Source organism: Malaclemys terrapin, chromosome 3, assembly GCF_027887155.1.
Source record: "Malaclemys terrapin pileata isolate rMalTer1 chromosome 3, rMalTer1.hap1, whole genome shotgun sequence".
Classification (NCBI taxonomy): domain Eukaryota; kingdom Metazoa; phylum Chordata; order Testudines; family Emydidae; genus Malaclemys; species Malaclemys terrapin.
Window position 1 is genome coordinate 191,209,094 of NC_071507.1, and position 15,341 is coordinate 191,224,434.

The 15,341-nt window shown below is 44.7% G+C and overlaps 1 protein-coding gene across 1 annotated transcript in view; it reads left to right on the plus strand.

The window, feature by feature from the left end:
* Nucleotides 1–15,341, plus strand: part of SPATS1 (spermatogenesis associated serine rich 1) — a 71,946-nt gene that overhangs the window by 38,904 nt on the left and 17,701 nt on the right. The window contains exons 3-6 of the mRNA XM_054022901.1: nucleotides 9,988–10,047; nucleotides 10,921–11,077; nucleotides 11,172–11,287; nucleotides 14,216–14,377. Of these exons, the coding sequence (XP_053878876.1) occupies nucleotides 9,988–10,047; nucleotides 10,921–11,077; nucleotides 11,172–11,287; nucleotides 14,216–14,377 (495 nt within the window). The remainder of the gene's footprint in view (nucleotides 1–9,987; nucleotides 10,048–10,920; nucleotides 11,078–11,171; nucleotides 11,288–14,215; nucleotides 14,378–15,341) is intronic.

The following is a 15,341-nucleotide window of genomic DNA, read 5'->3' on the forward strand; positions in this document are numbered from 1 at the left end:
CGCATCAGAATAGTCACTAGAATAGGCTCCCAGACCATAACAAGAGAACGGTTTCCTCATGCCAACCCCATGTTTTCAGGGCAGGTGAGTGCTACGCTTGCCCCCACACAAACAGCTACCATACACTTTCACTAGGAACAACTCATTGAAGTTAAGAAAAAGACAAGGAAAAGCAAAAGTAACATCTCCATGAGAGAGAGCCCAGTGTGTGCCTATCTTCTGTGGTATGTGTCATCTGCACTGAACACAAAATGGCTGCTCTTAGCAATGTAAATATGCAGCACACAGGGAGCAAAATCAACCATGTCACTGCTACTTACACCACAGTGACAACCCTAGGTCACATTTAATCTGGTGCTTGAAATCAGCAGGGGCATTTTGCTCGCTCATTGGGGATTTTGTGAGCTCCTACTGGACTTCAGTGGGAGTTGAACACACATTGAGGGCTTGCAGGATCAGGAATTGTAATAGAATGATACCAAGGGGATTAGAGACTGTCAAAATTGGGTGCCCAAAGATGGGAACAGAAATCCGTAGTTAGGAATCTAAATAAATGTGGCTTGATGCTCAGAAGTGCTGAGCTCAGTGGCAGATTATCACACGGACCCCTGGAAAAATCACCGCGGCCCTGGGGCTGGACGAGCTCCCTGGGGGCAGCAAGGAGTGAGTGAGTGGTAGGGCCATGGATGAAGGGGCAGAATAAGGCAGGGCTGTGGGTGGAACAGGGGTGGGGCTGCAGGGGAAGGGCAAAATGAGGCGTGGCTGTGGGCCGAATGAGGAGCCAGATCTCTGGGGAAGGGGTGGAATGAGGTGGAGCCGGGGGGGGGGGGCAGAAGAGGGGGGCACAGTCCCAACGCCAGTGCATCCTTACTTGCCCTGACCCGGGGCCCCAGGAGATCTTAATCTGCCTCTGACTGAGCTCCCACAGCGGCCATGAAAGTCAATGATGTAAAACTGATTTAAATGAAATTGCATCAGAGCCCCTATACAGCAGACTGGTTTTTATCAAAGATACTTTAAGGACATGTAGTAAATTTCCAGTACAGTGGACGCTTACCCATCTGTTTGACATACCTGCTCTCCTGCACCACAAACTGCCCCTGCACACCTGAGCTCTCAATTAATAGCAGAGGCTGCAGGCAGTTGCCATATTGCTAGGACTGTTATTTTGAGGAAATGTGTAATAGAACATTTGCTAGTGTATGTAAAAGTAATAAAAACCTAACACTAGAAAAATTAATGTGTTACATGTGTTTGTTTACAGTATTCATTCAGTGACTCATTTGAATGATTCTGTTATGCAGCATAAATTAACAATTACCTGTACTTCCAAAGTAAAGCATGTAAACAAATATGTTTCAGAACAGTTGATGCAGATGCAGGATTTTTTAATTGTATGTCAGGCTGGCTTTTTGTTTGCTGCATTTTACTGGAAAATAGGATTTTCCTACTTCACCTCTTATTTGACTAGCAAATACATTTATTTTAAATTAAAAACCAACTCTTTAAAGGCCAGATTTTTCTCTCACTTACACCAGTGGAAAACAGGAGTAACTCAGTGTCGCTGGTGGAAAAAGAATTAAGCTGGATAAAATCAAATTTACTCTTGATATAGTATTTGCCCAAGTTGTGATCTACAGTAAAACATTCACTGTCCAAAGGGGAAATTGACACAACATACTGTCTGCCTAGGAGTGGAAAATAAAATATACTTTCTGCTATTAAAGTCTCATTTGAGAGCAACCAAAAATGGACAATGTGCTGAATAGTTTCACACTAAGAAAACAAATAAGATGCACACTGTATGTTAACTTCAACTCAAAACATCTGGTTTAAATCATCATGACTTAAAGTGAAGCCCTGAAATTACAGGGTTAATGCATGCTGATACAAACACCACAAACTATCACTTAAAGTTTGTTTAATCAATATTAGCAACAGGCCACACATACAACAGGGCTCTTTCTAGAGATGACATAATGTACAGGTTTAAAAAAAATGGGGTGAAAGTTTTCCTTTCATCCCGCCACTGGGAAATGTGCCTGTGCACTGCAGCAAATTACTGCCTTGAGGCTGAAAATGCTCTTTGTAATGCTTTGGTTCTAAAACAGGTACATAGTCATCTATTCAGCAAGGTTTGACATAACTGTATCCTCCTGAGGGATCTGGACGTCTTTGAACTCAATTTCTCAGCAGAATTGCTCTGATGGGGTACGATTTCAGATGGCATTCCTCTCTAAGACTTACAGCTGCAGTATGCCTTTTATGGGATTGCCAGAAATAAATGTTCCCCCAGAAATACAGTAACAGAGTTTGGGTATATGTGTTACTGGGATGTATATTCTCAAGACACCTGACAGCCAGGATAACCCTTTAATTACAATGCAGTAAGCTTAAATGCATCCTTTGTCTTCTGAAAACATAGTGGACATGGGTCAGAGCAGTATGGAGCACAACACACACACAGAGCTCTAATATCAGGCTCTTGTTTGTTTTTCCACTCCACTGCTCATGCTGCTGCCAATGTCAGTGGCAGAATCAGTGCACCATAAAGATGATTCCAATATCTTCTCCCAGAGCAAATGTCGGACAGCAGCTCATTTAAACGGCTTTCATAAAAGACTGTATAAAGTAGCCATCTCCAGAAGTGCAAGTTTCTCTCTTTATGCCAAATTACTATTTACTAATGAACAAATATGAGATTGTAAAGTCTTTAGGACAGGGACTGCCTTTTTGTGCTGTGTTTGTACAGCGCCTAGCACAATGGGGTCCTGATGCATGATTGGGCTCCTAGACATACTACAAATAATAATGAGATTGTATCACAGTGAAGATTTCAAATATTAATGAAAAAGGCCCTTAAATCTGAACATTTAACGTTATCATCAACATATCAGTCCTTCTTTCCCTGTCATTATGTTGTGGTGGGTGGGGGAAAGCCCTTTTATCTTGCTCTGTGTGAACTTGATTTCCACAAGTTGCTAAAGCAACCAATCATTCAACCAAGTTTGAAGGTTTCCACCGCACTCCTGTGTAAACTGCCCTGGTTACATCAAAAGTGAATCACCGCTGGGAATACTTACTGGGTAACTTGACCTGTCATGTTCCCTGCTCATATTCCAGCATTTCATAATGCAGGACATATTTTATTGTGAAGGAGAGTTGTACATGTGAGTGTTTCTTTTAAAACTGCGCTTCAGCTAAATAGCCTAAATTCATAGTTTAAGGCCAGAAGGGACCATTAGATTATCTAGTCTGACCTCCCGTATAGCACAGGCCATTACATTTTAGCAGGTACCCCTGTATTGAGCCCAATAACCTGTGTTTGGCTACAGCATATCTTCCAGAAAGGCACCAGTCTTGATCTGAAGTCATCAAGAGATGAAGAATCCATCACTTTCCTTGGCAGTGTGTTCCAGTGATTGATCACCCCCACTGTTAAACATTTATGCCTAATTTCTAATCCGAATGTGTCTGGCTTCAGATTCCAGCCAATGGTTCTTCTCATGCCTTTCTCCACTAGATTAAAGAGCCCTTTAATAACGTTTTTTCCTCTCCACAAAGGTACTGACATACTTGTAATCAAGTCACCTCTCAATCGTTTTTGATAAACCGAACACACTGAGCTCTAAGTCTCTCATTGTAGAGCACCTCCAGACCTTGACTAATTTTTGTGGCACTTTTATGCACCCTCTCGTTTTTCAACATCCTTTCTAAAATGTGGACACCAGAATTATTCACAGTATTCCAGTATTGATCTCATCAATGCCCTATACTAGTTTCCACTTGCTGTTCAAATCTTACCAATATAAGGCTTGGTCTACACTAGAAAATTAGGTCGACATAACTACATCACTCAGGGGTGTGAAAAATCCACAGCCCTGAGTGACATTGTTAAGCCAGCCTAAATCCCCGTGGAGACAGACAATGGAAGAATTCTTCTGTCAACCTAGCTACTGCCTCCAGGGCAGGCGGATTACCTGCATTGATGAGAGAACCCCTCCCATCAGTGTAGGTAGCGTCTACACAGAAGCACTGCAGCGGTGCAGCTGTAGTGTTTCAAGTGTAGACAAGCCTTAAAGTACCAACCTGTCATTCAGGGATCTCACAGCACTTTACAACATAAACTAATTAAGCCTCACTACACCTCTGTGAAATAAGTTAGCATTACTATCCTCATTTTGTAGATGGGTAAACTGAGGCATGGAAGTTTAAATGACTTGTCCCAGGTAAAACAGATAGTGAGCAGGAGAGTCTAAAATGCAGCTGGGGTCATGCAACATTTTTGTTTTCTCAGAGACAAGCACTTTTTATGGCTTTATAATGTAAATAAAAACTGCACATTGGATGACAAGCAATTTCCCCCCCTTTCATAACATTGGTGAAAAGTTACCTTATGCTGGGTCAGAATTCCATGGGAAATATCTCATACATCTCCCTACAAAAGACAGGAATTTTGGACTAAGCCTCCAGATTCAATATTTCATCCACAGTATGTTAATACAGTTCTACAATTACAAATCCTTCCTCTTTGAAACATACATTCATTTTTATAGCCTGATAACACACAAGAAAGAAAGGAGGGAAAATGCTGTTCATATTGCGCACCCTAATGGAAATTCTTCCAATTGATGTTAAGTGCCAGATTTTTGAGAGAGTTCACAGACACATTTTCAAGTGCCTTGTGCCCACAAATAGGGTCAGATTTTCAAAAGATCTCAGCACCCAGCTGCTCTCATTGTGATGGTCTATATTGAACAAGACCTTAAAACATTGGGCCTATCTGTGCACAGTGAGTTGCAGTTGGATGCAAAATGCTGTCAAACCAGAACAGAAACATTTATTACACTTTGCATTGATGTAAATGACTAGGTCCAGGAATACAGCGATCAGCCCATTGATGTCAATAGGGTTACTCCTGATTTACTCTAGTGTAAGTGCATTCAGAATCTAGGCCATTATTCATACCAGAGATGGACCCAAGCCCAGTGGCGTAGCCAGGTGGAGGGAAGAGGGGGAGCGGAAAAAAAAAGGCGCCATCTGCTGTGGTGCTTTTACTGATGGGGCAGCGCTCCGGGTCTTCGGCAGCACCTCGGCGGCAGGACCTTCACTCACTCCTCAGGTCTTCAGCGGCATTTCGGCGATGAAGCTTCAGTGCCGCCAAAAACACCCAAAGCGAGTGAAGGTCCCGCCTCCGAAGTGCCGCTGAAGACTCGGAGAGCTGCCCCGTCAGTAAAAGTGCTGCAGCGGGTGGCGCCTTTTTTTTTCGGCAGTCAAACCCCCGTCCGGGGGGAATTGCCAAAAAGCCGAACATGTCCAGGAAAATGGCGGCTCTGCTCCTCCCCGACTCTTCGGCTCTGTTTAAGAGCCGGGCTGCCCGAGCGCTACCGGCTTCGGGCAGCCCCCGTGCCTCCGGACCCTGCGCCCCCAGCCGGGCACTTGGGAGGAGAAGTGCCCGGCTGGGGGCGCAGGGTCCGGAGGCACGGGGGCTGCCCGAAGCCGGTAGCGCTCGGGCAGCCCGGCTCTTAAACAGAGCCGAAGAGTCGGGGAGGAGCAGAGCCGCCACGGCTGGAGGCTCTGCTCCTCTTCAGCTCTGTTTAAGAGCCGGGCTGCCCGAGCGCTACCGGCTTCGGGCAGTCCCCATGCCTCCGGACCCTGCGCCGCCGGAGCCCGGGAGGGGAAGTGCGCAGGGTCCGGAGGCATAGGGGCTGCCCAAAGCCCGAGCGCTACCAGCTTCACGGTTTGCCGGGCAGCCTCCAGACCCTGCGCCCCCGGCTGGGCGCTTCCCCTACCGGGCTCCAGCTGCGCTGGGGAAGCGCTGGCCGGGAGCACAGGATCTGGGGGCTGCCCGGCAAACCGTGAAGCCGGTAGCGCTGGGGCAGCCCTTTCCCCATGGCTGGGAGTGGGAGGGAGGAGGGGGCGGAGTTAGGGCGGGGAAGGGGCGGAGTTGGGCGGGGGTGGGGTGGGGAAATGGGCGGGGCCAGGGCCCGTGGAGGGTCCTCTTTTTTTATTTATTAGATATGGTAACCCTAATCAGACCCCATGATTATATGTTAGAACAACACAAATTCAAACTGCCTTCTAAACAGAGGATGGGATAAAAAAATCATCAACAGTTCTGTAGGGTGACTATTGTAAAAAGATAATACCATTTATGGAAACTTTTAACTGGCATCTTTTGCCTTTCAAACTTTGCTGTGTTCATAGAATCATAGAATCATAGAATATCAGAGTTGGAAGGGACCTCAAGAGGTCATCTAGTCCAACCCCCTGCTCAAAGCAGGACCATTTCCCAGCTAAATCATCCCAGCCAGGGCTTTGTCAAGCCGGGCCTTAAAAACCTCCAAGGAAGGAGACTCCACCACCTCCCTAGGTAATGCATTCCAGTGTTTCACCACCCTCCTAGTGAAATAGTTTTTCCTGATATCCAACCTGGACCTCCCCCACTGCAACTTGAGACCATTGCTCCTTGTTCTGTCATCTGCCACCACTGAGAACAGCTGAGCTCCATCCTCTTTGGAACCCCCCTTCAGGTAGTTGAAGGCTGCTATCAAATCCCCCCTCATTCTTCTCTTCTGGAGACTAAACAATCCCAGTTCCCTCAGCCTCTCCTCATAAGTCATGTGCTCCAGACCCCTAATCATTTTTGTTGCCCTCCGCTGGACTCTTTCCAATTTTTCCACATCCTTCTTGTAGTGTGGGGCCCAAAACTGGACACAGTATTCCAGATGAGGCCTCACCAATGTCGAATAAAGGGGAACGATCACGTTCCTCGATCTGCTGGCAATGCCCCTACTTATACAGCCCAAAATGCCGTTAGCCTTCTTGGCAACAAGAGCACACTGTTGACTCATATCCAGCTTCTCGTCCACTGTGACCCCTAGGTCCTTTTCTGCAGAACTGCTACCTAGCCATTCGGTCCCTAGTCTGTAGCAGTGCATGGGATTCTTCCGTCCTAAGTGCAGGACTCTGCACTTGTCCTTGTTGAACCTCATCAGGTTTTTTTCGGCCCAATCCTCTAATTTGTCTAGGTCCCTCTGTATCCGATCCCTACCCTCTAGTGTATCTACCACGCCTCCTAGTTTAGTGTCATCTGCAAACTTGCTGAGAGTGCAGTCCACACCATCCTCCAGATCATTAATAAAGATATTAAACAAAACCGGCCCCAGGACCGACCCTTGGGGCACTCCGCTTGATACCGGCTGCCAACTAGACATGGAGCCATTGATCACTACCCGTTGAGCCCGACGATCTAGCCAGCTTTCTATCCACCTTACAGTCCATTCATCCAGCCCATACTTCTTTAACTTGGCGGCAAGAATACTGTGGGAGACCGTATCAAAAGCTTTGCTAAAGTCAGTGTTCAGGGTATGTCTAAAATACGAGTGTTTTACCAGTATAGGAATACTGATTAGCAGCGCTTTGCCAGTGTGTGTGGATGCAACTAGACCAGCAAAGCTGTATTTTCTACAGTGAAACCACCCTATGAGAGAAACAAGTTATATCAGTAGCAGCGTTGCCAGTATAGCTGCATCTATGTTACAGACTTCTGCCGGAACAGGACTCACTCGTCTTCATGCCCCTGACTGACATGGCTATGCTGGCAGAAGCCTGTAGACAGCCTGAGTGCTAGACATTTATTTATGTCTGTGTAACTGACCACTGTTCTGTCCCATCTAGTGGCACCGAGACCACTTAAAGAGAGAGTTAAATGAGTCTGCTCTACGCCTTAGCTAACAGTGAGTTGGCTTTTAGCTCATGCAGTAGAGGCTCATGCACTAAGCTTCAGAGGCCCCAGGTTTGATCCCGCCCGCCAACCACCAGGGTCTGTCAGCACTAGAAGTGGGGGCTCTTAAAGAGATATCTCCCTATTAGGCACATGGATTACATTTGCACTATGCCTGTGAATCATATAATACTTAGAGATGGGCAAATGTTTTTGCCTAATTTGAAACTTGTATGAATGTTCCTGGTTCCAGGATTCAACTCTAACATGATTGCTTCATATTCCACGTAGGGAACACTTTGAGCAAAGAAGCAGGGAGGAGCCAGTGAGGTAAACAAATCTTGTGAAAAAGGGAACTGAGAGGGAAAGACAGTAAAAACTGACTGGAAATAGAAATACAGTATATATGTTGCGTACAGAGTACTCATTTGTCCCAGCCTGGCCTTCTCATGGTAGTAAAAATTCCCAACTCTTTATAATGTGTCCTATCTTTCACTTTTCTTTACAAACAGTAACTAATTCTGTCCCAGTCACTCTGCCAGATTCCAGCTCAGATAGCGTCCACCTTGGTACAAGGTTGGCCAGTCTGGCCAAGCCTTTGTTTTGTAAGAGTCACACCATGCAGACGTGCTAATAATTTATCTTCCACTCTTCTGACTCTAAGCACCTTGATTTAACAAGCCCCACAGTAACCTGGGACATAACAGTAGTGCCACCTATAGGGGAGAAGGAAGCGCTGCTGATTCTGGGTTCACAGTGGTTTTCAACCTGGGGTCCGCAGACTAAGTCTAAGATTTCCAAAGTGGTCCGCACCTCCATTTGAAAATTTGTAGGGTCTGCAAATGGAAAAAGGTTGAAAACCACTGCACTACAATGCTTCCTCTTTTACAGGCAGTGCTAATGTCAGCCGAAAGAGTCAGCAGGGCTGGGAGTGTCTGGTGGCAGGTCAGGGGTGGCAAGTGTTTTGGGAGGAGGAGGAAGAAAAGATTAAGTGGGGAATCAGCCAATTCCAACCTACTTTCCCAGTGCCCAGGTTGGCATCTAGAGCATTGGTAGTTTCAGATCAGCTTAAAAAAAAATCCACTTATCCTCATCCACTTTAAAATGTGGTTGATGGAAGTGTTTCAGACATGTGTGCCAGAGGGTGTATTTGCAAGAGTCACCCATGAAACACATATAAATTGCTCCTAAGCTTGGAAAAGTCTCTCTATTTTGTCCACCAAGTATTCTCCCCCTGCCCCAGCCGTCAGATTCCTCTCTAAAACTGACCTACTTCTTCCAGGAATCCTTCCCATCCTGCTCTCCTCTCCAATAATCCCTCATATCCTCTAATATAAACCCATGTCCAATCTTTTGTAGTTTGTAAGCTGTTCAGGGCATGGGTCGTGTCAATCTATGTTTGTACAGGAATCTGCAAATCTATAATGATATAAGTGAACAACAACAACAGTACTTATTAACTCTTAAATATGGTGGATTCTTCTGGGTTCCAAATTAATAACAGTATCCCGAACTCTGCTGCCTTCCAATGTTTAATTAGCCCAGGATATGGTTGTTACTGAGTTATCTTTGTACGGTCCTTTTAATAGTAAATTGAAATGTGATCTCTATCCTTTCACCCCTCTGCTCTGATTGGCTATTACAAATCCCTCTGCTCTGATTGGCTATTGCCCTCAGACCTTCCCAACTCCTCACACCAAACACAGACACCTCAATTTCTTACCCCTCAGCTCCGTCTGTAACCCTTGCCCCCACCTTCTCAGTATCAGCCCCTGCCCTTCCTTGTCCATTGGCGAAAGCTCAAGCAGGGACATTGCTTAGCCAGGGAAGGGGCAGATTAGGCAATAGGGTTAAGCCATTCATTCATAAACTCATGACACTACATGGCACCTAGCACACCATGTGGGCCCCAGCCTCTTTCTGGGGGCAGGGTGGTAGGCAATGTGAACAGACTCTGTCTCTGAGCCTGCAAATCCACCACCCCTGTGAGATTCCACAATAAACTGGTGTGTGGGGTAGGCATGGGGGAGAAGACTCATGAGATCACCCCCATATTTAGGAGAGTTTGGTATCTCCCGTTTCCTGGACACCCAAGAGACAACACAATAAGCTGTTCCAGCTGGCATAATTAGCACTGAGTCTCTGCCCCTACTCCTCCTGCACATTCATCTCTGGAGAGCCAAGACCCCAGAGTGACCTGGGTGTCACAGAGATGTGGTGGGAGCACCACGCCCTCTGGGAATAGAGTCCGCTCACCACAGGCGAGGGAGGTAGTATGGAGAAATCAGAGGGAAGCTCTGTGTCACAAGGTGATGAGGATGGTAAAGGTTAGGGGAGTAGGGCAAAAGGGGTATTTGAATTCATCCTGTGGGGCAAAATCACATCACAGTGGTGTAGCCCTAGGATTATTATTTTATTTATTATTTTTATTGGTGGTAGCATCCAAAGGCCCCATTCAGGATCTACACCCCATTGTGCTGTACGCTGTACAAAGCACACATGGTCCCTGCTCTAAGCAGCTCACAATTTAAGAGAGCGGAAGAACTGATGGGTTCTGAACCGAGGGTCTCCTTTACTAATCCAGTGGTTTAGTGGTCTGCAAACTATGTCTAAGGGGTGTGCAAAAGATGACTTTGAAAATAAAGTTTCGGATCCTAGAAAAGGTGTATTTCCATGTGGGGGCATTCTTTTACTTTGCCACTAGGTTGGTGGCAGGATGTTGCAACATCAGAAATGGGATTTGATTCCCACGTTAGCCAACATGCTTAAACTCGGGATTTTTTTCAATCCAGGAAAGCACACCAGATAAACCTTTTAGAAACCAGATCTAGCAGCTGTCTAAGGGCTATAATTCTAGTTGCAATTACAGGTCTCGTTAAGAAGGACTTTAGAGGATGAAATCTTGATGAAAGAAAATACTCAAGGCTACAGATATATTCTTGGTGTATGTGAACAACAAAAGCTTCCAGGGTCAGCTAGAAAACAATAGATTAACTATTAGGAAAAACTTGAAGGCAGTGGGTCTGATTCTCCTCTCATTTACTGTAGTTTTACTCTGCTGTAACCCCATTGACAAATCAGAGGAACATCAGGCCTATTGTACTACGCAAACTCTACTGCCAAGCAGGAAGTGAGTTTTGGAACTGTTGCAGCCTCTCTTAAAGTAGTTGTTAGAGATCGGATACATATTACAGGGTCTCAAGTCAACAAGCCTGCCCAACTTCCTGAACTCAGCAGCCGTGCAGCAAAATTCAACAGACTTAACGAACATCGCCACGCATCTCATGACAGTGCAAGTCAAGACAGTCTCAGCCGACCTTCTACCCACTCTACAGAGCCTTCTTGTTCTGAGTATGTGCAATATTACCATATCTTAATCATAATTGCTCCAGCTCAGTGATTACTAGGAAATAGCTGATCTCTCGTCTCTTTTATTTTTGATTAGCCATGACCTTGACCTGAAGTCTACGCTTCCCTTGTCACCTTCCTCTCAATGCGCTGATGTTCCACTACCTGAAATTAAATCAGCAACTGAAACTCATCAGTTTATTACACCTCCTGGTAAGAACAGATTTCAGCAATCTCCCACACTTGAGTAAATTGTAAAGAATAACAGGAAAAGATAATTTACTTGCTGCACAGAATGTATCTCTGCTCCGGTCAGATGTTGTTTCACCCACAGACAGAGCCTACTGCTGATCTCACACCAGTTTTACTAGTCTGAACATAGTCAAAAATGAACTCATCTTTCTTCCAAACTCCTTGTCTCTTTGTCCCTGACAGTACCACCATCTTCCCAGTCACTCAGGCCTGTAACCTGGTTTTCATGTGTGGCATTGCTCTCTCTAGATTTCAGGCTATATACAAATCATATCACATTTTCCTTAAATGATTCAGCTTTTCTCTCTGCCGAACCTGCCAAAGCACTGCCCACACTCTCATTATCTCCTGTCTTGACTACTGCAACTTCATCTTTTGGGTGTAAGTACTGCAACTTTGTACCACTTAGCCAACATCATCTTCCTAACTCATTGCTTCTATCACGTCGATCTCTCCTTTGAGTGCTTCTACTGGCTCCCCCATTTGCACCACATGAAACACAACCTCTGGTTCTTCCCTTGCCAGTTATGATGAATTATTATTGATTGTACAGACAAGCAAGAAAACATGCTGTAGGATTTTCAGAAGCACTTAAGTCACTTAGGATAAAGGCAAAGCTCCTAAATCACATAGGCTCATTTGAAAATCCCACTCAAAGTCCCTGCATCCAGGAAGTTGAGGCCAAAATCTGGATGGCTAAGTATAGACATCTAGCAGGTCAAAATGAGGAAAAGGAAAGAAAGGAGACAGCAGTAGAATAAGGTGCAGGAATCGAGCATCCTTGTAGCAAGGTCCAATTTTTCATTTTGTTTCTGTGATAATCTTGTTTGTAAATTACATATTTCAGGATACGGTTTTGTTTAGTTTTGGTTGGTATAATCAGATGCAAGACAGTGAGCAAATTATAGTGATGCAGGAGTGCTATTATACTTAAGGTTGTGTCACAGCTTCTGTTTAAAGGTTCATAGAATCATAGAATATCAGGGTTGGAGGGACCTCAGGAGGTCATCTAGTCCAACCTCCTGCTCAAAGCAGGACCAACCCCAACTAAATCATCCCAGCCAGGGCTTTGTCAAGCCTGACCTTAAAAACCTCTAAGGATGGAGATTCCACCACCTCCCTAGGTAACCCATTCCAGTGCTTCACCACCCCCCTAGTGAAATATTAGGAAAAGCTATCCAACCTAGATCTCCCCCTCTGCAACTTGAGACCATTGCTCCTTGTTCTGTCATCTGCCACCACTGAGAACAGCCTAGCTCCATCCTCTTTGAACCCTCCCCCCTCAGGTAGTTGAAGGCTGCTATCAAATCCCCCCTCACTCTTCTCTTCTGCAGACTAAATAAGTCCAGTTCCCTCACTCTCTCCTCATAGGTCAGAGTGCCCCAGCCCTCTAATCATTTTCGTTGCCCTTCACTGGACTCTCTCCAATTTGACCACATCCTTTCTGTAGTGGGGGCCCAAAACTGGATGCAGTACTCCAGATGTGGCCTGACCAGTATCGAATAGAGGGGAATAATCACTTCACATGATCTGCTGGCAACGCTCCTACTAATGCCCAATATGCTGTTTGCCTTCTTGGCAACAAGGACACACTGTTGACTCATATCCTACTTCTCATCCACTGTAATCCCCAGGTCCTTTTCTGCAGAACTGCTGCTTAGCCAGTCAGTCCCCTGCCTGTAGCAGAGGATGGGATTCTTCCATCCTAAGTGCAGGACTATGCACTTGTCCTTGTTGAACCTCATCAGATTTCTTTTGGCCCAATCCTCCAATTTGTCTAGGTCACTCTAGACCCTATCCCTACCCTCCAGCAGATCTACCTCTCCCCCACAGCTTAGTGTCATTTGTGGACTTGCTGAGGTGCAATCCATCCATCCCATCATCCAGATCATTAATGAAGATGTTGAACAAAATTGGCCCCAGGACAGACCCCTGGGGCACTCTGCTTGATACTGGCTGCCAACTAGACATCTAGCCATTGATCACTACCCATTGAGTCTGACGATCTAGCCAGCTTTCTATCCACCTTATAGTCCATTCATCCAAACCATACTTCACTTCCGTTCGTTCTTATATCTCATTGACTGACTGGCAATGCCCCTCCCCTTATATACTTGCAAGGGCATGGCTGACAGCATTCTAGGATGTTTGAGGAAAACGTAATTCTCAGAAAGTCTGGAAGGTTCCACAAGATTCTACAAAGGTTCAGAACATTCTAGGAGATTAGTGAAAAATGAATCCACATATGGAGTACCTGAAACATCTTACTTCAAACATTCTATTTCCCTTTTTGTCACTAACAACAGAAACAGCACCCCGAGCCTGGCATCCCCCAAGCCTTGCACCCTAGACAGTCCCCTGGGTTGCCTGCCTCTAAATTTGGCCCATTCTGTGGTCCATCTAATCCAGTGTCTGACAGTGGCCAGTAGCAGATGTTCCAAAGGAAGGTTTAAAAGTCCAGTAATGCACAATTGTGCAATAAGATGCATATTAGGAAATTTCTTCTTAAGCTTAGACAGTTACTATTTTGTTTGTAATCTTAGACATTATATGTGTTGATATCCTTTAATATTTTATCATAACTATTATTATTGATCTACTACAGCAGTGCCTAGATGGACCAAGATCATGGCCCCATTGTGCGAGGCACTGTATAAAGACAGAATAGTAGAGAGTCCTGCCCCGAGGAGTTTACACTCTGAATACCCAGAATAGACAAAGACATACAGGCAGAGCAATCAGTGTGAACTAGCTAGTGTAACTGTGCATGTTGTTCATATTATTAAAGGGAATATCTAACAAAATTATTCAATAACTAAGCAAGGTTTAAGGTGGACCTTTAAAGTGTGAACTTACTTCTATTCCCTATGTGTTTCACATTTCTTTCAGAAAACAAGAGGGCCCCAGACTTAGAATGGACTTTTTATCCAAGGTTTGGTCTTCACACATATCATATTGGGAAGCGATGCGTCTTCAATGGTCTCTTCCTCCGAAACAAAACCTCTGCATCAGAAAGGATGTTAGAAATGCGTTTGGGAAGAAAAAAACATGGTACAATCTCTAAAACAATTGCTAACTCTAGAACATCCTAAAAGACTTGGAGGCAACATTCATGCATTGCACTAGAGGCTTGGAAATCTCAGGTTCAATACACAACCTATATTGGTTTGTTGGGGCACGATAAGTGGATGTCTAAGAACATAGATGTGCATCATTATCAAGATTTGAATGATGAGAGAAATTAAGAGTAACCAGTTTGAGAAACAAGAACTGTATAGCTGAAATAGCAGGCTTCAGACAGTCTAGCTAATGTCCATTTCCCCAGGACATACAATATGATGTTTGCGCAGACCAACATTTAAAAATCTTTCATAGGTGCTCAGCGGCTATGGTTGTGAGTACTCCAAGTCTTTGCAAACCTGACCATGTACCTATCTAAATGTGGATTGGGGTGCAAAGCCGTAGACATTCAGGCTAAGATTTTCAAAAGTGACTAGTAATTTGAGGTGCCCCAATGTTGTGATTTTCAGAGGGCAGGCAGAGAACATTTTCTGAAGAAAACTCAGTCTCTTTAAGGTGTTTCAGGTCGGGCACTCACAAATGGAGGAATCCCAAATCATTAGTCACTTTTGAAAATCTTGGGCCATATCTTAAAATCATGATCATATCATCTGCCTTTCCTTTTCTCATATTCAATTACAGGAAAATACTGTATGTATACACAGACAGCGAGAGAGTAAGAGCACCAATCTATTGTCTGGACTGATATGTACTGCATCATTTTTGAGAATTAACCCCCCTCCCCAGTTTAGATCAGTTTATACAGTATATAGATGCATTTTACCTTCTTCCTCTATTTCATTAAAATCAACAGTAGCTAAAGAAATCCATGCATTGTTATTTGTTAAGAGTGAATCATGTAGAAATTTACAGAAAGACACTGTTGACTTTAGCCAATGTGTATGTTTCATAATCAGCCCAGAGAAGTGTTATATATCCAAATGACTAAATTCTT